At 44.4% G+C, this 26940-nt stretch overlaps 1 protein-coding gene across 6 annotated transcripts in view; it reads right to left on the reverse strand.

Annotated features, from left to right (window-relative positions):
- LOC118563371 overlaps positions 1–26940 on the reverse strand; it is a 274277-nt gene that overhangs the window by 156096 nt on the left and 91241 nt on the right. For all 6 annotated transcript variants that reach the window (XM_036137799.1, XM_036137803.1, XM_036137800.1 and 3 more), the window contains exon 3: positions 22476–22690. In XM_036137799.1, the coding sequence (XP_035993692.1) occupies positions 22476–22690 (215 nt within the window). The remainder of the gene's footprint in view (positions 1–22475; positions 22691–26940) is intronic.

Genomic DNA, 26940 nt, shown 5'->3' on the forward strand with positions numbered 1-26940 from the left:
TTAGGCTGTTATCTCCTTTGTTAGTGGGTTTTTGCATTTTTGGGAGCAGAGAAATGGTTTAGAATAATTGTTGGCATAAATATGCATGCTCAGAATGAAGGATCACTGCAAATCCATCAGCAATGCAAACGACTGTCCACTGTGGCTACACACTCTTTCAGGAGGAGTGAAAGCTGCTTGTCAAGACTGGTGGGTTTCCTTAGATTGGACACATTTAGACTAATCTATCTGGATAATTTCATTGAATTTCACTTTGTAAAGTGCCATGAGATGATATATGTTATTTTTACAGATTATGAGACAACAGAGGAAGGTGCTGTGTAGAACTCACAAAGTCAAGGACGTGTGGCATGCATAAATAAATGGACTGTTATCACTGGACGGGGATATCCCTGGGGATAAGCTCTCAGTCTAATGTTGATGTGGATCCTGGAAGACAACATGGGGGACTCAACCAATCTTGGACCAGGTCTTTGCTCAGCTGTACAAGCTGATGTAACCGTGAGTGGGGACTCTTGGTTACACCTCTGTTTTGTTTGTGAGAGTCCATTACTGGAGCTGTAAGCATCCCTCTGCCTTTTTAAATGAAATATGTTGAAGTATAGTTTCTGTTTCAAGAGTCTTTTTATTACTACAGAAGTCACTGAAGTTTATTATTAGAGAACACCACGCCTTTCAGGAAAAAGAACCAGGTGTGACTGGATGCGGTCAATTCTTATCAAATGGTGACTCCACCAAATCTGAGTGGGTGTTTTTATTTTTCACTTTTTTGGTGAGGGGCCACAGAAGGAAATGACATCACAGTGGCAACTGCAAATAAAACAAAATGATATTTCCTTTTTTAAATCTCTAGAGGCTGTGATGTCAGATCCTATGGGAGCAGAATTCTTTTTAACTTTTAAGGGCAGAGGAATTTTTTCAGAACAGTTGTTTCCAAAACGTAAAAACTTGCATGCAGCTTCAGCGGTGGAGTCTGAGGGGCCCGGCACCAGTCCCTAAAAAATACTGTAGGCTTGAGAATGTGGGTTTAGAGTGCCTTATTATATACAGAGGAAATGGATCTTCATCTGTATACAATATAAAATGTTTGAGTTTAGAGAGTCCCCTAGTTTTCTCATAAAGAAGCTTAAAAGCTGCCAACCTGACTGATAGACAGAATATATAGGTGAAGTTAAGGAGAAACTGGCCAGTATAACAACGGGAAAAAAATAGTGACGAAGTGAACACTTCCACTCTGGACAGTGTTTAGACCTAGTAAACTTACTGTGGAAATCGTAACGAAGAGAAAAAGGAACAAGGGTCTGGGTGTCGGCGACATAAAGAAATGGATCCTTATGGAGCCAGAGAGTACCATAGTGTACCCCCTCCCCCACCCCCCTCACATTAAATGTCCAGCCCAAATAAAATAAGTACACGTTAAAGGTAGCTTACTTGACTCAAAAAAGAATTCAGGTTAGTTAAAAATAAATGGAACCGATGATACGCAGAAAATAAGTGTTCATTTGGTTTACTTTAAGACAAATAAAGGGGGCGGAGGGGGCATGGGAGTTTGCCCAACCAGTCTACATATGTTTTGTGGATCTGGAGAAGGCATTCAACCGTGTCCCTCGAGGGATCCTGTAAGGGGTAACCCGGGAGTATGGAGTACTGGCCCCTTTAATAAGGGCAGTCAGGTCTCTGTACGACCGGTGTCAGAGTCTGGTCCGCATTGCCGGCAGTAAGTCGAACTCGCTTCCGGTGAGAGTTGGACTCCGCCAAGGTTGCCCTTTGTCACCGATTCTGTTCATAACTTTTATGGACAGAATTTCTAGGCGCAGCCAAGGTGTTGAGGGGATCCGTTTTGGTGGCCTTAGGATTGCTGCTATTCACTCTGCTATTTGCGGACGACGTGGTCCTATTGGCTTCATCAGGGCGTGATCTACAGCTCGCACTTGAGCGGTTTGCAGCCGAGTGAAAAGCGGCCGGGATGAAAATCAGTGCCTCCAAATCCGAGACCATGGTCTTGAACCGGAAAAGGGTAGAGTGCCTTCTCCGGGTTGGGGAGGATGTGCTGCCCCTAGTGGAGGAGTTCAAGTATCTTGGGGTCTTGTTCACGAATGAGGGGAAGATGGAGCGGGAGATCGACAGGCGGATTGGTGCAGCATGTGCTGTGCAAAAGACGAAGCTCTCGATTTACCGGTCGATCTACGTTCCTACCCTCATCTATGGTCATGAGCTTTGGGTCGTGAGCGAAAGAACGAGAACCCGGATACAAGCGGCCGAAAATGAGGAGCTCAGTCATCCGGGGAGGACTCAGGGTAGAGCCGCTGCTCCTCCACATCGAGAGGAGCCAGTTGAGGTGGCTCGGGCATCTGGTTAGGATGCCTCCCGGACACCTCCCTGGTGAGGTATTCCGAGCACGTCCCACCGGGAGGAGGCCCAGGGGAAGACCCAGGACACGCTGGAGGGACTATGTCTCCCGGCTGGCCTGGGAACGCCTTGGGTTTCCTCCTGAGGAGCTGGCCCAAGTGGCTGGGGAGAGGGACGTCTGGGCCTCCCTACTGAAGCTGCTACCCCCGCGACCCGACCCCGGATAAGGGGAAGAAGATGGATGGATGGATGGATGGATGGATGGATGGATGGACAAATAAAGCTTCTGAAGCGTTGATGCTGTATTGATTTAAGTAAAAACTTGGTATTTGACTATAAAATGACACAGGGGTTAAGATTAAAAATCGATTCATGACAAACCGTTAACTTTAGAAATACCAGATTGGAGGCTGTTATACTGTAATCATAGAATATTATTAGAATTCAAAATAGCAAAAAGAAATAAAGCAAGAGATTTTATCACTGAATTTAGCCCTAGGTAAAATAAAAAAATAATAGAATTGTAAATTCCTTGTAACAATAATAATTCAGCACAAATCAGTGCATTTAAAGGGAGGTATAAAATAGACTTTGAGAAGCATTTCATGAGAGGATTAAAAGGTTATGATAAATTAAGAGCAAGGCTCATTGTCTTTTAAATTTCATAAATGTAGGAAGGTGACTGTTTTATGTGCCTCCACCAGTTCCTACTCCCTCCTTCTGGCCAGTGACTGATTGCACAGGTGTATCTCATCATGAGTGATGAGACAGGAAGAAAAGGGGCAGCCACACCCATTGAGGCAAGGAAAGAGAAGGAGAAGGAGAGGGACAGGGCGGGCTGTGAGGGAGCCGCCAGTGCTCACCAGGCAGTGCCCAGCAAGCGGCTGGCCGATGAGATGTGATGGGGAGGAACCAGCGGAGGCATTATGAGGGAAGCGCTGTCCACCGGCACCGCAACGAAAACGATATGCAGCAGTGAAACCCAGGACCGGGGGCAGTGAGGCTGTAGCGGGGTCATGGTGAGGCACACTTGAGCTTGGAACTGTCGCTCATTCTGCTATGCACATTGGCCGGATGGAGGGGAACCCAACCGAGCCAGGGACGAGGGCAGGATGCAGAAGAGGCTCAGGAGAGACGCTGGCACCACCGGCTCAACCGCTGAATCGATAACATGGGGGCGGACTGCAGAAGGACGCCGAGCAGGAGCAGCTGATCCTCACTACCATTGCTGTGACTGCGGGATATTTTGGTGCTGGTCTTTTTTTGATTATTTCTAACTTGCGGTTGCACTTTTAGTGAATTATTTAGGTGTTACTCGCTGTACAGTTTTTAGGGTTTATTTTTATTGAAATAAAGTTGTTAAACTTTTAGATCTTGTTGGTTTTAAATGCACTGCTCACCCCTGCGATAACAAAAACCTGTTTTTATTCCCCATTTAACTAGGTGGCGTGGGTGGACTCATTAGTTTTGTTATTGAAAATAACACTACTGTGAGGGGTGCTACTACCATCTAATGTAGAACAGATTACTAGATCAATGTGTGCTTCTGTGCTTTTTTGTTTCTCTTGTTGTGTCTCTGTTCTGTCTTCTGTAACCCCAGTCGGTCGAGGCAGATGACCGTTCATACTGAGCCCGGTTCTGCCGGAGGTTTTTTTTCCCGTTAATGGGTGGTTTTTCTTCCCACTGTCGCTTCATGCTTGCTCAGTATGAGGGATTGCAGCAAAGCCATGTACAATGCAGATGACTCTTCCTGTGGCTCTACGCTTCCCCAGGAGTGAATGCTGCTTGTCGGGACTTTGATGCAATCAACTGGTTTCCTTATATAGGAAATTTTTGACCAATCTGTATAATCTGACCCAATCTGTATAATATGATTGAACTTGACTTTGTAAAGTGCCTTGAGATGACATGTTTCATGATTTGGCGCTATATAAATAAAATTGAATTGAATTGAATTGAATTGAACACTACTCAGCCACCACATAAACAAATGAAACAAAAGAGAAAATTTGATGGGCTTCGTTAAACATGTTTTTAAACACATCATTTATTACATAATCATTTGAACTATCAAGCTATGCTAAGCCGAGGCATACCTTGGAAGAGGCTTTATTGCTTTGCAGTTTGGATGAGGTAAACTAAGGGTTAAATGTTTAAAATAATTGTAGTTATTAATTGCCCTGGGAGTTTTTAATTGCCCATGAGAGTTGATTAATTTATACTAATGTAGTCCTCTTATAGCCAGGTTTCTGTGAGGCAAAATAAATCAATCTGATTATCAAAAATCAATTCATTAACTAACAAAATTGTTGGAGGGAGAGACCTTATATTTAATAAACCACATTTAATTGTTTTGTCCTTTGGTTTGAGGTGGGTTATATTGATTTTTATTATTTGCTCCTTTTACATCAGTTTTTAATCGGTGTAGTTTTGGCCATGGGAAAGACACCGTCTCAATAGGGTAATGGGTGGGTAACAGAAGCTACAGAGATGTGTGTGAAACTACGGCTCTGCTTCCTGGTCTGGACCCTGGGTTGTCAGCATTTAGGAGAACTAATAAATCTGGCCAGATTTCTAGAAAGAAGAGCTGCACCATCCAAAGTGGGATGGATGCAGTCCCTCCGGATCAGACCAGGTTTTCCCCAAAAAGTTTGCCAGTTATCAATGTAGCCCACGTTGTTTTCAGGACACCACCTCGACAACCAGTGGTTGAATGATGACATGCAGCTAAACATGTCATCACTGGTCAGATCAGGCAGACAACCAGAGAAACATTGTTTTAGCAAACTTCCACACCAAAGCAACACTAACTTTAGTGACCTCCGATTGGCATAACCGAGTGTCAATACTGCCAGCGTGAATAACAGTCTTACTGTATTTACACTTATCCTTAGCAAGCAGTTTCAGGTAGGATTTGATGTCCCCGGTTCTGGCCCCTGGCAGGCATTTGACTATGGCCCCTGGTGTCTCTAATTCCACGTTTCTGACTATGGAACTGCTAATTACCAGAGTCTGCTTCTCAGTGGGTGTGTTGCTGAGTGGAGAAAATCTCTTAAAAACACAGACAGGTTGGTGGTGACCTTGGGGATAGAATCTAGAGCTATGCTTCCTGCATATTGTCACCCAGCCAGCCTGAATACCCGGCTGCTTGGGTTCTGCTGGGGGACCACTACATGAAGCTATTTTCTCTGTGACTACGCGCTAGCTAAGGGGTGGCTATCTGCTGATTTCAACAGCAGATGGCAACGCCATGGCAGAATTCAGATTGAATTTTGAACATATGACATGGGGAAGGAATCAAAATGGATTGTGAACAAGGAAGTTCACACCAATGCAGAGACAGCCCCTCACAGCAAGGATTCCCTACTATGAGCCTAGACCACTTCTCAGACTCTTCCCACTTTTCCTGGAGCTCTTGATGAGAGAGAGTCCCCCTGGACAACCCAGCCAGGCATGGGGCCTCATGGGGCCTGAAAGACCCACCAGCCAGCACAGGGGAGAAATCTCTCTTTAAGCGGAGGACCTGACCGGGCGAATCAGAGTTAATTCTGCAGTCTTAACTTCAGCTTCAGACGCCGGAGGAAAGAAACCCTCCATGCCGAAAACAGCTTGGTTTATTTCACCTCAGTTGTTACAGGAAAGCTGACATGAGACCACGCGGATCAGCCTCCTTTATCCACTTCCCAAGCTGAGAGCAAAAAGGAGCTGAAAACGCGACTGCAACCGGGTCAGAGACTGCAGGCAGGATGTCGGGCCGGCCTACCCTCGACCACGTGTCGGCTAGCCACAGAGCCGCTGGCCCGCTGCTGAAAGAACCAACGTTTTCCCATTTCCACTGCTCACTCCCTTGGATGGCCAAAGTGAACCCAACTCACACGAGGCACCGACAGGTTTGGCAGAGAAATAAACATGGAAAATTAAATGGTTGTTTTGGAAGTCTGTGTAATGGGTCCACATGGTGTTTTTTTTAACACATGGGGCTGACCGACATAGCCCCCATTAGCATGTTGATACCATGCCATTGTGGTTGTAATTCAAGTGTGTTTTTATGGTTATAACAAACATTATCTTCATAAGAGTTGTATACACTGATGGGATATTGATGTATGTGTTACCCGGTATACTCATTACGACTAAATTAAAGCAGAAGTTTTTTTTTTAAGTTAGCGGTGAAAGTCCTCTAGCCTAAATGCTATTAGCTCCGGTAACATCCAGTTTCCGGATATTCAACTACGGCTCGTTCAAGCCTAAGGTTTGCTTTGTTTCGCTCCACCATCGTTCGATAGTGCTATGAGCATTATTACTGCATTAATACGGAATATTAATGTCAATTTAAAGGCGCTTTGTGTAACTTTAGAAGTAAAGTTACACAAAGCAAACAGGAAGCTCGTTACTTCCTGTTTGCGGTAAGGCGTATTTTGTCACTTCCTGTTTTCACGGTGTGAACGACGGTCTGTTGCTCCAGACTCTCGCTTTTATCTTTAATCTCTTTGCTGTAACATCTGTTTTTAACACATAAGAACTTTTAAAACATTCTCTGTAGCTGCACATCACGCTTGGGAACTCCTCATGTTTCACACTGTTTGCTTTTGTGGAGTGGTAAAAGGGCGCTAGCCTAGATTTTAGCCTAGCCTAGCTTTAGCTCCACAATGGCTTCCCCCATACTCTCTCCTCCGATTCTCCGTCTCTGTCTAAGTCTCCCCTTATCTCCTGCTCTCTGTGTCAGATGTTTAGTTATTCCTCTGCCTCCTATAGTGATAATGGTACTTCTAATAAAGCTTCTAATGAGGCGAGGATGTCAGAATTGGAGACCCAGCTCTGTGCTATGGAAAAAACAGCTGATAGCAGCCCCTTTGCTAGCGCGGAGCCACATAGAATAACTTTATGTAGTGGTCCTCCAGAAGCACCCGAGCAGCCGGATAACCAGGCCCGCTGGCGGACGGTTCGTAGGAAGCATAGCTCTACATTTCAGCCCCCAGGTCACCACCAACCTGTCTGTGTTTCTAACAAGTTTTCCCCACTCAGCGACACACCCGCTGAGAAGCTGACCCTGATTATTGGGAGTTCTATAGTCAGAAACGTGGCACTAGAGACACCAGGGACCATAGTTAAATGCCTGCCAGGGGCCAGAATGGGTGACATAGAATCTTACCTGAAACTGCTGGCTAAGGATAAGCGTAAATACAGTAAGATTGTTGTTCACGCTGGCAGTAATGACACCCGGTCACTCCGATCGGAGGTCACTAAAGTTGGTGTTGCTTCGGTGTGTAAGTTTGCTAAAACAATGTCGGACTCCGTAATTTTCTCTGGTCGTCTGCCTGATCTGACCAGTGATGACATGTTTAGCCGCATGTCATCATTCAACCGCTGGTTGTCTAGGTGGTATCCTGAAAACGACGTGGGCTACATTGATAACTGGCAAACTTTCTGGGGAAAACCTGGTCTGATCCGGAGAGATGGCATTCATCCCACTTTGGATGGTGCAGCTCTTCTTTCTAGGAATCTGGCCGGATTTATTAGTTCTCCTAAATGCTGACAATCCAGGGTCCAGACCAGCAAGCAGAGCAGTAGTTTCATACACATCTCTGCAGCTTCTGTACTGTTACCCACCCATTACCCTATTGAGACGGTGTCTTTCCCACGGCCAAAACTTAACAGATCAAAAACTAATCTAAAAGGAACAAATCATAAAAATCTAATAAAAAATCAATACGGCTCACCTTGAATCAAAAAATAAAACAATTAAATGTGGTCTATTAAATATAGGGGCTCTGTCTCATTGTGCCTACTTCTACACTTCGAACACTTATACACTTATATAGTGTAGATAACACAAAAAGTCAGTGCACTGAAGGTACCCGGATGACCCATTAAAAACAGTCACAAAATGCAGTGTGGAACGATGGACCCTACTCGCACTAAACGGACGCCATCTTGATTGCAAAGCGGAAAGGGAGGGACTAGGGACGCCGGGAAGATGTTCCCATTTTGAAAATAATGGCGGACAATTCAGCCGAGACAGCCGGAGCTGCGACACCGCAATCATATAAATGTAAGTAATGGTGGTAATACGAGGCATTGTACTCTCGTCTAATGCATCACTTACAAAATACACAAACATACCTCATGTTCAGCCAGTAGTAGGAGGATCCTGCGTTGACGTCGGAGGCGATTTATTTTCCACATGCTGTGAGTGTTAACAATTGGTTAAAGAACGTGTGTTTGTAAACAAACGCCAGCATATATTTTTGGCGGGGTGAAAATTCGCGTTCACGTGTGTGTCGTCACGTCATCCCGTCTTTTCCTGGTAAGCGTTTCAACATAAGTGTTCCTTTTGGAACACTACTAACGATCGAAAGTGGGCACTACGGCAGTAAGTGGTCAGTGCACATTAGCAGTGCACTGACGGAAGTATTCGGAATGAGACACAGCCAAGGTCTCTCCCCCCCCCCCAAAGACTTTGTTAGTTAATGATTTATTTTGTCTCACAGAAACCTGGCTACAAGTGGACTATGTTAGTATAAATGTGTCAACTCCCTCCAATTATTCAAATTTCCACATTCCCAGATCTGTCGGAAGAGGAGGAGGAGTGGCAACCATCTTTGTCTGATTTACTAATTAGTCCAAGGCCAATTAATAGCTACAGTTCTTTTGAACATTTAACCCTCTGTTTCCCTCATCCAAATTACAAAGCAATGAAACCTCTTCTTTTTGTTGTTTTGTATCGTCCACCGGGCCCTTACTCTCAGTTTGTGGATCAGTTGTCAGACTTCTTATCTGATTTGGTGATAAACACTGACAAGGTTATTATAATGGGGGATTTCAACATTCATGTTGACAAAGAATGTGATAACCCTAGCGTAGCCTTTAAAACTATCCTAGATTCAATTGGTTTTGCTCAAAATGTGCATAAACTGACGCACTCTTGGCTCCATACTTTAGACCTTGTGCTGACATATGGCATCGATTGTGAAGAATTAACAGTATTTCCTCACAACCCTGTCCTATCTGATCATTTTTTAATAACATTTGAGTTTAATCTAACTGAGTTCTCCACCCCCAAAAGAGGGTTCCATTATAGTAGATCTTTATCGGACAATGCTACATCAAACTTTAAAGAGTCTGTCCCCCTCTTAATATCGTCAGTATTGCAGAAATACCCTGCAGATAGCAGCAATGTTGTTTCTTCCCATTCACAAATAGACACCTTTGTTAACAGTGTGACTTTTTAATTGCGTTCTGCATTAGACAGTGTAGCTCCCTTGAAAAAGAAGGTGATTATTCACAGGAAGCTGGCTCCCTGGTTTAATTCAGAGCTGTGTTCCTTGAAGCACAATGTTGGGAAATTGGAGAGAAAATGGCACTCTACACACCAAGAGGAATCCTACCTAATCTGGAGGGACAGTCTATTGTTGTATAACAAGACCCTTCACAGAGTTAGAGCAGCATATTTTTTCATCATTAATTGAGGAGAACAAAAATAATCCTAGATTTCTCTTCAGTACAGTTGCCAAACTTACAAAGTCATAGCTCCGTTGATCCTTCTATTCCCTTAGCTCTTAGCAGTAATGATTTTATGGGATTCTTCATAAATAAAATTGATTCCATTAAAGATAAAATAATTGGCATCCTCCCAAACATCATTACCTCGTCCTCAGTAAGTAAGGCAGCGTTGGAGGAATCTTTAGAACCTGCACAGTGTCTGAACTGTTTAGAAGCAGTAGAGCTTTCTGAGCTATCTAAAATTTTAGCTCGATCTAAACCTTCTACCTGTATGTTAGACCTGATCCCAACCAAGTTGTTTAAAGAGATATTCCTTCTGATCAGTGGCACTATTTTAGACATGATTAATCTATCCTTAGTAAATTGATATGTACCACAGGCTTTTAAAGTAGCTGTTATTAAACATTTACTTAAGAAACCATCTCTTGATCAAGATGAGTTAGTAAATTACAGACCTATATCTAATCTTTTTTTCTTATCTAAAATTCTTTAGAAAGTAGTTGCTAATCAACTTTGTGAAGTAATGACCTACTTGAGGAGTTTCAGTCAGGCTTCAGAGCTCATCATAGCACTGAAACAGCTCTGGTGAAGGTCACTAATGATATTCTCATGGCCTCAGATAATGGACTTGTGTCTATACTTGTCCTGCTAGATCTCAGTGGTGCATTTGACATAGTTGATCACAATATTCTCCTACAAAGACTTGAGTATACTGTAGGGATTAAGGGGAAAGCATTAGGCTGGTTTAAATCTTATCTGTCGGACACATTCCAGTTTGTGTTTTTGACAAAATTATCAGAAAGCATGGGATTAATTTCCACTGTTATGCTGATGACACTCAGCTATATTTATCCATAAATTCTGATGAATCCAATCAGTTACTTCGACTGCAGTCATGTCTTGATGACATCAAAAGCTGGAAGACTTTAAATTTCCTGCACCTAAATTCTGACAAGACAGACATTGTAATCTTTGGACCAGAGTCCTCAAAAAATAAACTTCTTAATCAATCACTTAATCTGGATGGCATTAACTTGGCCTCTGGTAATAAAGTAAAAAATCTTGGTGTTATTTTCGACCAAGACATGTCCTTTAAATCCCATATTAAACAGGTTTCCAGAGTTTCCTTTTTTCACCTCCGTAATATTGCCAAAATTTTAAACATTCTGTCCAGGGGGGATGCTGAAAAACTAGTGCCTGCATTTGTTACTTCAAGGCTGGACTATTGTAATTCTTTGCTATCAGGAAGTCCACAAAATGCTGCAGCAAGAGTTCTGATGAAAATAAACAAGATGGGTCATATTTCTCCAATTTTAGCTTCCCTTCATTGGCTTCCTGTTAAATCAAGAATAGAATTTAAAATTCTTCTTCTAACATATAAAGCCCTTAATAATCAAGCTCCATCATATATCAGAGCTCTGATTACCCCGTATATTCCTAACAGAGCACTTCGCTCTCAGGCTGCAGGTCTGCTGGTGGTTCCTAGAGTCTTTAAAGTAGAATGGGAGGCAGATCCTTTATTTACCAGGCTCCTCTCCTGTGGAACCAACTCCCAATTTTGGTCCATGAGTCAGACACCCTGTCTACTTTTAGGTTTGCATTTAGTTGGACCATCATTTATTTTTCAACAGGACAATGACCCCAAACACACCTCCAGGTTGTGTAAGGGCTATTTGACCAAGAAGGAGAGTGATAGGGTGCTGTGCCAGATACCTGGCCTCAACAATCACCAGACATGAACCAAATCGAGATGGTTTGGGGAGAGCTCGACCGCAGAGTGAAGGCAAAAGGGCCAACAAGTGCTAAGCATCTCTTGGAACTCCTTCAAGACTGTTGGAAGACCATTTCAGCTGACTACCTCTTGAAGCTCATCAAGAGTAATCAAAGCAAAAGGTGGCTACTTTGAAGAACCTAGAATATAAGACATATTTTCAGTTTGTAGTGGATTAATATCTTATAATAAATATATTCGTATCACAATGGTTATAAGGTGTGCTGTAACATTCACCTAAGAAACGTGTGTGTGTCACGCTACAAGTCCAGAATAAGAGGTAGAGGGTCAATGGAAACAAACCAGGGCAGTGGAAAAAACATCTGGGCCAAAGAGCAAGCCATTTGCAATGTAAAACAGAACATGTAGGGTCTAAAAGGCTGCAATGTACACAGAAAATGCATGGTCCATGTTCGGAAGAGGTAATGACGTGTAACCATATGGAAATGGGTAGTGATGGGTGACCATGTTTGGAATGAGCTGTGATGTGTAACCATGTTTTTAAAAATATACACCCTAGGGAAGTTTCCACTGATAGGTAATAAAATAACAAAGATATCTGTGGAAAAAGCAATGGAAAATACGTAAAAATGGGAGGGGCTCGAGGAGGAGCCCCAAGACCCAGGGGAATGTATATAAGCAGACCACTTTCTGTACTTTGTCAGATGTTGACCGGTGAACATCTCATGTGTGGTTGACTTGTATTATTGCAATAAACCATACTGGACCGAGACCCAGCTGCTTCTGCTCACTTTTTTGACCACTGTTGGAAACTTTTAACTGCCTCACCAAGAACTTAGAATTTTTGAAGGACTTAGCACAAATCATTACGTCGTTTGAAGGACATCCACCACAAGTTGTTTCACACTTTTTTGTTAAGTATATAATTCCACATGTGCTAATTCATAGTTTTGATGCCTTCAGTGTGAATCTACAATTTTCATAGTCATGAAAATAAGGAAAACGCTTTGAATGAGAAGGTGTGTCCAAATGTTTGGTCTGTACTGTATATATATATATAACTAACAGAGGCATATTTAACTAGGCCTCTGTCTCCTCTTTTACGCTTAGTGTATAGCCTGTGGATACTGGATTTAGGGTGGAACCAACCATGGTGAGTAGCTTTTGCGTTTCAACATCATTGGCCCAAGTGGCCGGGGAGAGGGACGTCTGGGCCTCCCTACTGAAGCTGCTACCCCCGCGACCCGACCCCGGATAAGCGGAAGAAGACGGACGGACGGACGGATGGTCTGGATTTCGCCAACTTATTACCCCAGCCGAGTATCTGATTACTGGCAAGGCATAGGTGTTGATTGCCCGGACCTTGTTCTTGCCATTGGGCTGACTTCTCAGAACTTGCCTTACTCGTTGCAGGTATATGACTCTTGCTGCTTTCCTTGTGGCCTCTTCGTGGTTGCCATTTGCTTGTGGTATTCCAAGTTATTTATAGCTCTCTTCAACATCTGCAATTCTCCCTGCTGGGAGTGTAATCCCCTCTGTGTGGATTACCTTCCCTTTCACATTTATGCAGCCCAAATTACATTCTGATGTACCTGCTGTAGACCCTGGTGCTGTGGATCAGCGAGTCAATGTCTCACACACTCTTAGCATACAGCTTTATGTCATCCAAGTACAGGAGGTGGCTGACAGGGGCCTAATTTCTGAGTCAGTATCCATTGCCAGATTTGTTGATTATTTGGCTGAGGGGGTACAGGCCTATGCAGAACAGCAGAGTGCACAGAGCATCTCCTTTGTATATTGTACATTTGATGTGGATTTGTGCAATTGGCTTGGAGTTAGCCTCAAGCGTGGTTTTCCACAGCCTTATGGAGTTTGCAACGAAGGCTCTCAGATTGCCCCTCCCTGGGCTGCCGCCTTACCGTGGTGGAGGGGTTTGAGTGTCCCAATGATTCTAAGAGCTATGCTGTCAGGGGCTTTAAGCCCCTAGTAGGGTCACCCAAGGCAGACAGGTGCTAGGTGAGGGACCAGACAAAGCGCAGCCCAAAATGCCCCTTATGATGAGTAAGATTATTGGACCTCGTGTTCCCTCGCCCGGACGCGGGTCACCGGGGCCCCACTCTGGAGCCAGGCCTGGAGGTGGGGCACGTTGGCGAGCGTCTGGTGGCCGGGCTTTTGCCCATGGAGCCCGGCCGGGCTCACCCCGAAGAGGCAACATGGGTCCCCCTTCCAATGGGCTCACCACCTGTCGGAGGGGCCAAAGGGGTCGGGTGCATTGTGCAACGGGTGGCAGTAGAGGGCGGGGACCTTGGCGTTCCGATCCTCGGCTGCAGAAGCTGGCTCTTGGGACGTGGAATGTCACCTCTCTGGTGGGGAAGGAGCCTGAGCTTGTGCGCGAGGTTAAGAGGTTCCGACTAGAGATAGTCGGACTCACCTTGACGCACCGCTCTGGCTCCGGGAACCAGTCTCCTCGAGAGGGGCTGGACATTCTTCCACTCTGGAGTTGCCCATGGTGAGAGGCGCCGAGCTGGGGTTGGCATACTGGTTGCCCCCCATCTCAGTGCCTGCACGTTGGGGTTTTCCCCGGTGAACGAGAGGGTGGCCTCCCTCCGCATTCGTGTGGGGGGACGGGTTTTGACTGTTGTTTGCGCTTATGCGCCAAACGGCAGTTCAGATTACCCACCCTTTTTGGAGTCCTTGGAAGGGGTACTGGAGAGTGCCCCTCCTGGGGACTCCCTCGTTTTTCTGGGGGACTTCAACGCTCACGTGGGCAATGACAGTGGGACCTGGAGGGGCGTGGTTGGGAGGAATGGCCCACCTGATCTGAACTCGAGTGGTGTTTTGTTGTTGGACTTCTGTGCTCGTCATGGATTGTCCATCACAAACACCATGTTCAAGCATAAGGGTGTCCATATGTGCTCTTGGCACCAGGACACCCTAGGTCGCAGTTCAATGATCGACTTTGATGTTGTTTCATCTGACCTGCGGCCGTATGTCTTGGACACTCGGGTGAAGAGAGGGGCGGAGCTCTCCACCGACCACTACCTGGTGGTGAGTTGGCTCCGATGGCGGGGGAGGAAGCCGGTCCGACCGGGCAGGCCCAAACGCACTGTGAGGGTTTGCTGGGAACGTCTGGCGGAGTCCCCTGTGAGGCGGAGCTTTAACTCCCACCTCCGGGAGAACTTTAAACACGTCCCGAGGGAGGCGGGGGACATTGAGTCTGAATGGACCATGTTCCACGCCTCTATTGTTGAGGCGGCTAGTTGGAGCTGTGACCGCAAGGTTGTCGGTGCACGTTGCGGCGGCAACCCTCGAACCCGCTGGTGGACACCAGCGGTGAGGGAAGCCGTCAAGCTGAAGAAGGAGTCCTACCGGGCTTTTTTGGCCTGTGGGACTCCGGAAGCAGCTGATGTGTACCGGCAGTCGAAGCGGCAGGCGGCTCGGCTGGTCGCCGAGGCAAAAACTCGCGCGTGGGAAGAGTTCGGAGAGGCCATGGAGAAAGACTTCCGTACGGCTTCGAAGCGATTCTGGTCCACTATCCGACGTCTCAGGAGGGGGAAGCAGTGCAGTACCAACACTGTTTACAGTGGGGGTGGTGTGCTGCTAACCTCGACTCGGGACGTCGTGTTTCGGTGGGCGGAATACTTCGAAGACCTCCTTAATCCCACCAGCACGTCTTCCATTGTGGAAGCAGAGCCTGAGGACTCTGGGTCGGGTTCTCCCATCTCTGGTGCTGAGGTTGCCGAGGTTGTTAAAAAGCTCCTCGGTGGCAAGGCCCAGGGGGTGGATGAGATTCGCCCTGAGTACCTTAAGGCTCTGGATGTTGTGGGGCTGTGTTGGTTAACAGAGCTCTGCAGCATTGCGTGGACATTGGGGGCAGTTCCCCTGGATTGGCAGACTGGGGTGGTGGTCCCCCTATTTAAAAAGGGGGACTGGAGGGTGTGTTCCAACTACAGAGGAATCACACTCTTAAGCCTCCCTGGTAAGGTCTATTCAGGGGTTCTGGAAAGGAGGGTCCGTCAGATAGTCGAATCTCGGATTCAGGAAGAGCAGTGTGGTTTTCGTCCTGGCCGTGGAACACTGGACCAGCTTTATACCCTCAGCAGGATTCTTGAGGGGGCATGGGAGTTTGCCCAACCAGTCTACATGTGCTTTGTGGATCTGGAGAAGGCATTCGACCGTGTCCCCCGGGGGATCCTGTGGGGGGTACTCCGGGAGTATGGAGTACCGGACCCTTTAATAAGGGCTGTCAGGTCTCTGTACGACCGGTGTCAGAATCTGGTCCGCATTGCCAGCAGTAAGTCGGACTCGTTTCCGGTGAGAGTTGGACTCCGCCAAGGTTGCCCTTTGTCACCGATTCTGTTCATAACTTTTATGGACAGAATTTCTAGGCGCAGCCAAGGTGTTGAGGGGATCCGTTTTGGTGGCCTTAGGATTGCGTCTCTGCTATTCACGGATGACGTGGTCCTATTGGCTTCATCAGGGCGTGATCTACAGCTCTCACTGGAGCGGTTCGCAGCCGAGTGCGAAGCGGCCGGGATGAAAATCAGTGCCTCCAAATCCGAGACCATGGTCTTGAACCGGAAAAGGGTAGAGTGCCTTCTCCGGGTTGGGGAGGATGTCCTGCCCCTAGTGGAGGAGTTCAAGTATCTTGGGGTTTTGTTCACGAATGAGGGGAAGATGGAGTGGGAGATCGACAGGCAGATTGGTGCAGCGTCTGCTGTGAAGCGGGCGCTGTACCGATCCGTTGTGGTGAAGAGAGAGCTGAGCCAAAAGGCGAAGCTCTCGATTTACCGGTCAATCTACGTTCCTACCCTCATCTATGGTCACGAGCTTTGGGTCGTGACCGAAAGAACGAGATCCCGGATACAAGCGGCTGAAATGAGTTTTCTCCGTAGTGTGTCTGGGCTCTCCCTTAGAGATAGGGTGAGGAGCTCAGTCATCCGGGGAGGACTCAGAGTAGAGCCGCTGCTCCTCCACGTCGAGAGGAGCCAGTTGAGGTGGCTCGGGCATCTGGTCAGGATGCCTCCTGGACGCCTCCCTGGTGAGGTGTTCCGGGCACGTCCCACCGGGAGGAGGCCCAGGGAAAGACCCAGGACACGCTGGAGGGACTTTGTCTCCCGGCTGGCCTGGGAACGCCTTGGGATTCCTCCTGAGGAGCTGGCCCAAGTGGCTGGGGAGAGGGACGTCTGGGCCTCCCTACTGAAGCTGCTACCCCCGCGACCCGACCCCGGATAAGCGGAAGAAGACGGACGGACGGACGGGCTCTCAGATTGCTGTTGACCTTGTACAGCTTCAGGCATTCCAGGGTCCATGTGTGTGTCATTGAATCATATGCTTTCTTGGAATCAATCCAGGCAGTGGACAGGTTTGTTTGTCAGGGCAACTGTTCTGTCAACCAGCAGATGGTGTTTGGCTCCTCTGGTGTTTTTCACCTATGCCTTTCTGTGTTTATCCACGTGCCCACATATATTAGCTACTATGTTGCCTGACAGGAGCTTTCATGTTGTGTAGATACATGGTATTGGCCGATAGTAGATAGGGGCCTTCCCCTCTAGGGGTTCTTTCATTTTAAGGACTGTTCTGCCCTCTGTCTGCCATTCAGGGTCCCATTTGTCAGCAGTTGGTTAATTTGTGCTGCTAGGCGCTCATAGAGAGAAGACAGTTTCTCTCAGCCTGTGGGCATGAATCATATCCGGGCCTGGTGCTGTCCACTTCTTCAAACATAATGTGTAGTCTGTGTAATTTTTTTTACAAATTTATAAGGTCAGTACATCCTTGCAATACAAGTGCAATAATTCAAGTCAACTACTGTGTAGTCCATATAATTTCTACTTATCTGTATGGTCAGTACATCTCTGCAGTGCAAGTGCAAGCGATCTTTACTGTGCAGATATTTTATATCTAACGGAAACATATTCCAGGACTTTACAACTTTTCTTATGCTCTTTTGTATTATATACACTATTTTATATTATATTGTCTGTTACATTTTATCTTTAATGACATCTTGCTTTAGCTCTACCCTTTTTACTCTATATAAGCTACTGGAACTAGAATTTCCCTGAAGGAGTAATCCCAAGGGATAAATAAAGTTGAGTCTAAGTCGTGAGCTTTATGTTGCTCTCAAACATCCATGTCATACTGTTAGCTTAGTACGTAGCACCGTCACGCTCACAGTCTAATTTCAGCTTAACTGTGACAACTTTCAGTTGAAATGCGCTGACAGAGAACTTTCCAGATTGGAGTTGCTGGCTTGTTATGCTAAGATACCTCTTTCAACCTCCCAGGGTTGTTTCATATTATTCAACTAATTGTGGATGCGATTGTGTAATTGAATAAGTTTCCTTACCAGATAAAAGTCAGTTTTTAGTGTTGGATTGTGTGAAATAAATTTCTAAATAAATGGTGTGCATTATATATTAATGTTATACTTAATATTTTCAGTTGAAAGAAGATTTGAACTTGTCTATAATAATTTTTCCCTATTTAAAAACCGGTGAAGGTGGAGCCAAATCATTTGACAAAATGCAGTTGGAGGGCAGTACAAAATCAATCCAGGCCACAATTTGGGCACCTCTGCTTTAGCTGGTTCAATGGAGAACAGCCTGTTTATTTTTCTGGCTACTATCTCCTTTTGTATCTCTTCAGTCTGGCAGCCAAGGCTTGCCATCTTTGTTTGGCAATTTCCAGGGCCTCAAGTTTGGACATCTGTTTATATTTCTGGGTAATTCGCTTTCTGGATGCACCCTTTTGGAGTTCTGATAATATGCTTACTTCTTTCTGTGTTGCCTTGATTTTGGTTTTGTAAGAGATTATGTGACCCCAAAGACTGGACTGCATTATCGGTTGCCTTTGAGATCGCAGAAGAATGGACTCTGGAGGACAGAGTCTGACATAGATTGGATGGAATGACTGATTGGATAAACATGTCGGCTTGGACACATATGCATTATAGTCCTCTCCACCAATGTGATGAACGAAAGGCTGTTATCATGATGTAAATGCCCCTGAATGGGTGTAACACAGCTGATCCTACAAAAGGTCTGGGTGAAGGATGAACGGGAGGCTCGCTCTTTCTGAGTCTCACTCTTTCTCTCTGTCTCTCTCTCGGACGTCCGGAAATGACGTCAGCGTTGTTGTGCGACAAACAGTACTAAACTGCAAGGTCAACAATTAGTAACAGGTTCCAACCTTCTCTTCCATAATGGACATCGTCCATTATGACTGCTCTTAACATTACCTTTTAAAAGTATCTCAAGGATCAGTAGTGCTGTACTGCATATCAGCTCATTGGTCTCTGTAACGGTCACAATAGGGATTGTACTTGCTGTATTCACATCATCTAGGAGTTCCTGTGAAGGCACTTCAGTTAGCTTCACAAGTCGATGTTGGGGTTGACAGGCTCTTAACTTAGCCATGATCTTATCTCTTAGGTTAGATGTTCTCACGTTCAGTTGTTCTTGCATCACTAGGGCTTGGTTCCCTACCTGTTCTACCCTAAGTAGAAAGCTGCTGCTCTGAGTAGTTCTACCTCATAGTCAGCTCTTCGGTTTCAGAACAGGTGATATCAGTCAGGTAACTAAACACATCATCCGATGAACCATGAGTTAAATGCGAGCAGCAAAAATGTCCTCCTCAGTGGAACGCAGATAACGTGATTCACCATGGCAACGGCAGGAAATAAGAAGCCTCGAAGTACGCATTTCCCACATGTGGAATTAGAAATCTTTAATGAATGCATATAGAGAATATTAAATCATAAAAAACAATGCTGTTGCTGCTCAAAAGCAAGAAAAAGTCAATGCATGACTGCTATAAGAGTTATTTGATGGAGAATTACAGCTGTTTTCTCACACATCACTCATTCAACACAAAAGTGGGCAGCAGGTGGGGTGCATTGATTACAAAAAGCATTGAAAGGACATGGCAGCAAATCATGATGAAGTGTGAAAATACAGTTTAATCAGGTAAGGTAAGTTTTTCTTATGTTTAATGGTACTCAAAGCATCAATTGGCTATATTCAACATATGCAAGTAATGATGGGTGTGAGTTATTAAAATAACTATGTTCATCTTTTTGCCGGCATTGTTCATCCATCCTTCTAAAAAAGAGTTGACACTGATTGTCTTCTAGGTGTTTAATTTGTGCCAACATCATTTTATATTAATCATTTAGGCTATATGTATGTTTTCAGCTGAAATAAAGGTGGTGTTATTTAAGAGAAGAAATGTGCCGTAGCTCTAACGGTGTTGGGGGGGGGGGGGGGTATATGAATGGAAACTAAAATATATGAATGGAAAATTAGAGCTGGAAGTGCCACAGTTTGATACAGAATAAATTATTGCTTTCATTCTGTGTAGTTCTGTTATTAATCTTGTGTGTCTCTGACTATGGAACTGAGTGCAACAGTAACATTCCTGACAACGCGACATACAGCTGATTCTGAAACATTTTCTGCATCTCCTACGTTATTAAAAAGTTGCCGTTGGAATAAAAACTAAGAGCAGCACACATAAATTGTTCAGAACTGAGAGTGTTCCCTCTTTGTGTTAGAAAAGCAATGTGTGAGCTGAGAATATTGAAATAAATCATCTGACGACCCCAAAGCACTTTACATTGGTCACTCACTTACCCATTCATTCACACATTCACACCCTGATGGTGGTGAGCTACATTGTAGTCACAGCTGCCCTGAAGCAAACTGACAGAAGGGAGTCTGCACAATACCACATGCTTGTGCTAAATCTTACTGCAGAAAATGTAAATACTTTAATGGCATTAAAATTGGAACTCTGAAAGATGTCCACAATCTCTCAGTTCTTTAGCAGGAACCCTACGCTGAAAAAAAGCTATACAACTATACAGCTCTTTAAAAAAATCCAAGACTTTTGTCATTTTCATGTAATCTGGCTAAATCAGTTTTATCAAAACTAAGTAATTTAAGGGGCGCACTCGTAGTGTAGCAGGTAGCGCAACCCATGTTTGGAGGCCTTTAGTCCTCGATGCAGTTGACCTGGGTTCAAATCCAACCTGTGGTCCTTTGACAGGAAGGGGAGAGACATTCCACTATGAATAAAAGTGAGCCACTAGAGCTGCAAAAAAAAAAAAACAACAACTAATAAGTAGTTTAAAATCAATTATTGCTGTAACTTGATTCTTGTAGTAAACCATGTAGCTTGTTATAATCTCAGGTTTTGGACAGGTGTAATGTAGCCTCAGTATGCACATGTGATGTTGCTCACAGAGATCAAGTGAATGCTCAGGGACTATGTGTGTTTGCTTAGACACATATAATACTAGGGGGAATAGTGCAGGACACCTTGATGACAAATGGGCTACTGGAACACAAAGGCAATAGAGAAGAGGCACTGTTGGAATATATATATAGAGAGATATAGATATATACACACACACTTTTTTTAATTAGGCTCTTGGAGTTCTCAATAATCTTTCCCCTTGTACGGCCGCCCTGCAAGCTAGACCCTGTTCTGAATGTCTCAAAGAAACCTTAAACATTTTAGGTGAAATTAATCTATATGAGCATGATAACTGGCAAAGTATTTACAAGTTCCGCCAGCACCCACAGCAATTCTCAGAAGCTGAGCTTGCTTTCTGTCTCATCAATGGAGTTAGTTTTCATGTCGGCACAGAAATATTAAATGCTTCATCTTTAAGACCTCATGAAAAAAAGCAACTTTGGAAGGGTCCAGGATCTCTGAATCTTTTGTGTTAAAGAGAAAAATTGTCATTTCAGAGGTACATAAATGACACACCTTCAACTCCTCCTCTGCTCCAGTATCTGCTTGACAATTTGTTTAAAATTATTTTAAACCTTTAGAAGGGAATTCTCACAAAGGGTTTCCTTCACATTTACTTTTCTACCTTCTGCCTAGCCAGCTGAGGATAGCAAGCCTGTTATCCTCAGCCTGTTAAAAGCCCTGTGTAAAACAGCACATACAAGCTGAGAAACATAAATACCCATTATTATGTTTAAAATTACTTCAGTTATAATGAAGATGACCTCCAAGGAGTGAGGACAATCTATGGTGTAAGGTCTTAATTAATCTCCTCTGTATGAAGGAAATAGTGGTTCTCCTTGTTTGCTACCCTCAGCTAGCTAGGCTAGCACTAGCTGCCTGCTAAATGTTCCATATAAAACATGACAAGCTTTGATTGAAACTTAGCAGTCTGAAAATGCTGCAAACACACACATTTGTATTGGGGTTTGGCATCGAAAGTGAGGTGTGGTCATCTCATGGCTCCTATTCAGGCGATTCGGCCTCTCTTTGTAAATTCAGCAACCTGAGGATCTTGGCCTTGCTTCCATGTCGGAAAACTGAAAAATCTCAACCCATTGTTCTTTTTCCAAAGTGATCGCGTGAATGAGTCTAATGACACATCAGGTTTATACCACATTTTTTACTTTTTAAAAACAAAAGAACAAAAAACAAAGGCAGTGTTGTAGATAAAGGTCAATCAGAAGCCCGTTTCCACCAGATATACCACAATACAGTCCGGCCGTTAAGTCAACCTTACCAGCCCCATAATGAAAAATGATTTCCTGCATTTGTTTAAATTATCAACTAAAATTCTAAAAACAGCTTTAAGCTGCAATACAAAATAAATAGCAGGATTTAAGGAGAGGGCACTGCCAGTACAATGACCACAGATTGGGTGCCTGGAATAAAACCAGCAACTACACACTCACTGACAGGATTACAGCTGCAATGTGGTCACGTCCTGTGGCTTCACAATAAACACAGTTCATCAGCTCTCTGCAACTATGCCTCAAAGTCGGTTAAAGTTTGTGCTGATATGTCACTGGATTTTCTCTAAACATGACACCCTAAAATAACAGCTAAACTTACATCTCCACTTTGGTTATCTTACCGATGTTTGGGACAGGGGCTGCGAGTGGGTGGGTACAATGAACAGTAGGTACCCTGAAAGCTCCCCTTAGCTACCTGTCCTGGTTTGGGGATGGGCAGACCTTTGACTTCCTCCTCCATCTTCTTCCACTGCTGGCGACAAGCCAAAAAGTCCAGATGCTCTGTGGAGACATTCTCACTGAGGCTCTCCAGTTGCACACAGAAATCTAAAGGGACCTAATAAAAATAAAATAAAAACATATGATTCCAAGAATTTACCAAGATCAAGTGTTGAACAAAGTATGGGGTTAAGAAACATATTCATCATTCCATTAACGGTATTTACCACTGAAAAATTAAAAATCAAAATAAACATTTTCTGTGGGTTGGTTCCTCTAAAAGGCTGCGAGGAGCTTTGAAGTTCATGCTCATGGATCCAAAATTCATGTATTTTTTCCCTGAAGACTACACAACACCTCTTCTAGTTTTTGAGTAACAAACCAAAAAACACCTCAGTTGGTTAAGACGCTGTTTGATAGTAATAGGCAAAGGAAAATTTTTTGTTAAAAGGTGACATTGGCTTCACTGCCAATGTCACCTTCTCTGGATTAGCAGATGTGTGCCTAGTGACCATTTTAGAAACTAAGACGTCTTCTATCTGTGTCGGCTTACAAAAACGTTCTTTAGTAATTTTAGTTCTCAATAAATTCCTTTTGTTATATTTGAAATAATACAACTGTCATGTTATTCTTATATGTAAATTAATCAGATTTTCTTTATCCCTTTATTTTGAACTCTTGTTGATGTTTATCCTCTAAAGAGCACCCACGCCATGTCAAAACGTTGCAAATACAATTCCTTATATTTAAATTACTCCTGCCATAAAAGTATTATATTACAACCATTTGTTCAAAGGTTTAGTCTTGCAGGAACAGCCTGTGTAATATCAATCAGTTTTAACACATTCATGCAGTGACGGACTGGGATTAAAAAATGGCCCTGGCATTGTCACCACCAACCAGCGTCCCACATGGGGGACGCGCGTGCACGTGCCCGCAACACACAGATATAACTTCACATGCACGGAAATAACACGCAAGTTTGTAGCCCCATTGGTGTTGAACTCTAACTTTAATATGCATAAAAACTGAACCAAGAGGCATTTGGCTTACTAGTGGGCCGAGAGATAATGTAGGCCTTGTAATGAACAGGGTGAAAGGGGCCACGCACACCCGACAATCATGCCGCCTCGTGATTGGCCGGCCCACGAGGGCCCGCGGCCCTTCTGGCATCTGCCCAAATGCCAGACCGTCCAGTCCGTCACTGCATACATGCAAACTACTGTCAGCTTCTTTTTCCCTTTAAAATAAAGAGTTCTCTCATTATAAACAAACCTGCTTCTTCTGACAGTATCTGCTCCCTATCCACAGAGAACCCCATGTGATCATCTGCGCACGTACGTGCACACACACACACACACACACACACACACCTTTCCTTCAGGCAGTGGGAGACAAGCATGATAAAGACCCCATTCAGGTTTTTGTTTTATTATTCTTACGTTTGGCATGTAATTTACTAAGACTAAAACAAATTATTTTGGTCTCTTTAGTTTTTGAACAAAATTGAGATTAACGTATTCATTGTATATTTCTAGCCATATATTTGGAAAGCTTATTTTCTCTAAAGAGGCCAGGAGGTGATCTAATCATTTCTTCAGTCAACTCTTTCAGAGAAAATCCTGAATTAAAGAAAGGGCTCTGAAAGGTAATTGTATATTATTTAGAGTACAGAGTGATAAATATGAACTTTATTTACAGGAAGTGATGTCTTAAAAACAGAAGAGTTTACCCTTTCTCAGGAGAATTTCAAACTTTACATTATAATTAACATCCTAGCTATTTATTTTAGATCTTTCTGTTCTTCTGCCCACTGCCCCCTGCGCCCTGACCTGTCAACACAACTCGCTTCCTATCCAGGAAGCTTTGTCAATTCAAAAAGTCTGGAGTAATGTGGAGTATCAAGCTTTATACTACTGCCCAAAAAGGCCTTGTAATGGCTTAGATAACATGCAAATTCAACAGAAACAGGTCTACCCCCTTAGTAATGGGAAGTCGTTAAAGTCATTAATGCTTGCTCAGGATGAGGGATTGCTGCAAAGCCATGGACAATGCAGACGACTCTCCCTGTAGCTTTACGCTTCTCCAGGAGTGAATGCTGCTTGTCGGGACTTGCAATCAACTGGTTCTCTTATATAGGATATTTTTGACCAATCTGTATGATCTGATCGAATCTGTATAATATGATTGAATTTGACTTTGTAAAGTGCCTTGAGATGATGTTTCATGAATTGGCACTATATAAATAAAATTGAATTGAATTGAATTAAGCCAGCAGATTGAACTGAAACTAGTCCACTCCTCTGTAAAGGGTCGTTATTGACCTGGCTTGCAGGAACGATGTTTTGATCACCCATATGAGGGTGAGAATTGAGGTGATGATTGGCTGGAATTAAACCTATAGCTGTATTATAAGTTTTTGAGAGTTGAAACCTAAGTCCTCCTCCTCTGTTTAAGGTTGTTTTTTTTCTCTCTTAACGTAGATGGCTTCCTTCACACCCCTTTCAAACCATCTGTCTTCTTTGTCCAAAATGTGAGCATTTTGGTCCTCAAAACAGTGTCCTTTGTCCTTAAGGTGTAGGTGGACAGCAAAGTCTTGTCCTGAGGAGATAGCTCTCCCGTGTTGAGCCATGCGTCTGTGGAGAGGTTGTTTGGTTTCTCCAATATAAAGATCAGAACATTCCTCACTGCACTGAACTGCATACACCACTCCACTCATCTTAGGTTTGGGGGTTTTGTCCTTGGGATGCACCAGCCTCTGTCTGAGGGTCCTGTTTGGTTTGAAATCTACTGGGATTTTGTGTTTGGAGAAAATCCTCTTGAGTTTTTCAGAGACTTTAGCAACATATGAGATGACGATGTTTTAGCGTTTATACTTCTCCCCATTATGTTCTGCAGTGGAAGTAGAAACAGTCAGGAAACATCTTCAACAAGACAGTGACCTAAATAACAGGACTAATTTCACTCTGGACCAGATCTGTACCCTACTGGACCTTTGTCTTTCAACAACTTATTTCAAGTTCAGTGATCATTTTTACAGACACAAGCATGGTTGTGCCATGTGATCTCCAGTGTCATCAATTGTAGCCAATCTTTACATGGAAGAAATGGAAAAAAGAGCTTTAGGAACCTCCAGAGGAACACCACCAAGCCACTGGTTTAGATATCTGGACGACACTTTTGTCAAAATCCAGTTAAAAGAAGTGGAAGCTTTCACAAGACACATCAACTCGGTGGACAACAACATCAAGTTTACCAGAGAGGATGCCAAGGACAACAAGCTACCTTTTCTCGACTGTTTGGTGAACACGGAAGGGGATGGAAACCTCAACATTGTAGTATATAGGAAACCCACTCACACAGACCAATATCTTCTTTTTGACACCACCCACTAGAGCACAAATTTATGCCCCAGCATGAGACAGTAAAGCAGAGCCTACTGGCAACAACAGACTCATAAAACATCCTCAGCATCGTCCCGCAGATGTTAAAGGACCTCAGCCTCCTCAGGAAAAAGAGTCGGCTTTGGCCCTTTTTGTAGACCGCCTCAGTGTTTCTAGTCCATTCCAGCTTATTATTAAAGTACACTCCCAGGTACTTATACTCCTCCACAGTGTCTACCGGGACCCCCTGGATGGAAACAGGGGTCACAGGTGTTTTTGTCCTCCTCAGATCCACTATTAGCTCCATAGTCTTTGTCACGTTGAGCTGCAGATGGTTCAGCTCACTCCAAGTGACAAAGTTGCCCACCACAGTCCTATATTCACTCTCATCACCCTTTTCAATGCAGCCAACTATTGCTGAGTCATCAGAAAACTTCTGAAGGTGGCAGGACTCGGTGCAATAGTTGAAATCTGAGGTGAAAAGGGTGAAGAGGAAGGGGGAGAGCACAGTCCCCTGAGGGGCCCTTATGTTGCTGACCACCCTGTCAGACACACAGTTCTGAAGCGTACATACTGTGGTCTACCCGTCAGGCAATCAACAATCTAATACATGATGGGGGCCTCCATCTGCATCGCAGTCATCTTCTCACCCAGTAGAGCCGGATGGATGGTGTTGAAGGCACTGGAGAAATCAAAGAACATGATCCTCACAGTGCTCGCCAGCTTTTTCAGATGAGTGTAGACTCTGTTAAGCAGGAAGATGATGCTGTGCTCAACTCCCAGGCGGGGCTGGTAGGTGAACTGTAGTGGATCAGTGAAGGGCCTGACCATGGGCCTTAGCTTCTCCAGGGATAGCCTCTCAAAGGTCTTCATGATATGGGACATCAGTGCCACCGGTCTGCAGTCTTGAGGGCTGCTAGGGGACTCTCTGGAGGTGCAGGCTCAGACTGAAGACTTGGCTAAGTACTCCACAGAGCTGGTGGGC

Source organism: Fundulus heteroclitus, chromosome 6 (genome assembly GCF_011125445.2).
Source record: "Fundulus heteroclitus isolate FHET01 chromosome 6, MU-UCD_Fhet_4.1, whole genome shotgun sequence".
Lineage (NCBI taxonomy): Eukaryota > Metazoa > Chordata > Actinopteri > Cyprinodontiformes > Fundulidae > Fundulus > Fundulus heteroclitus.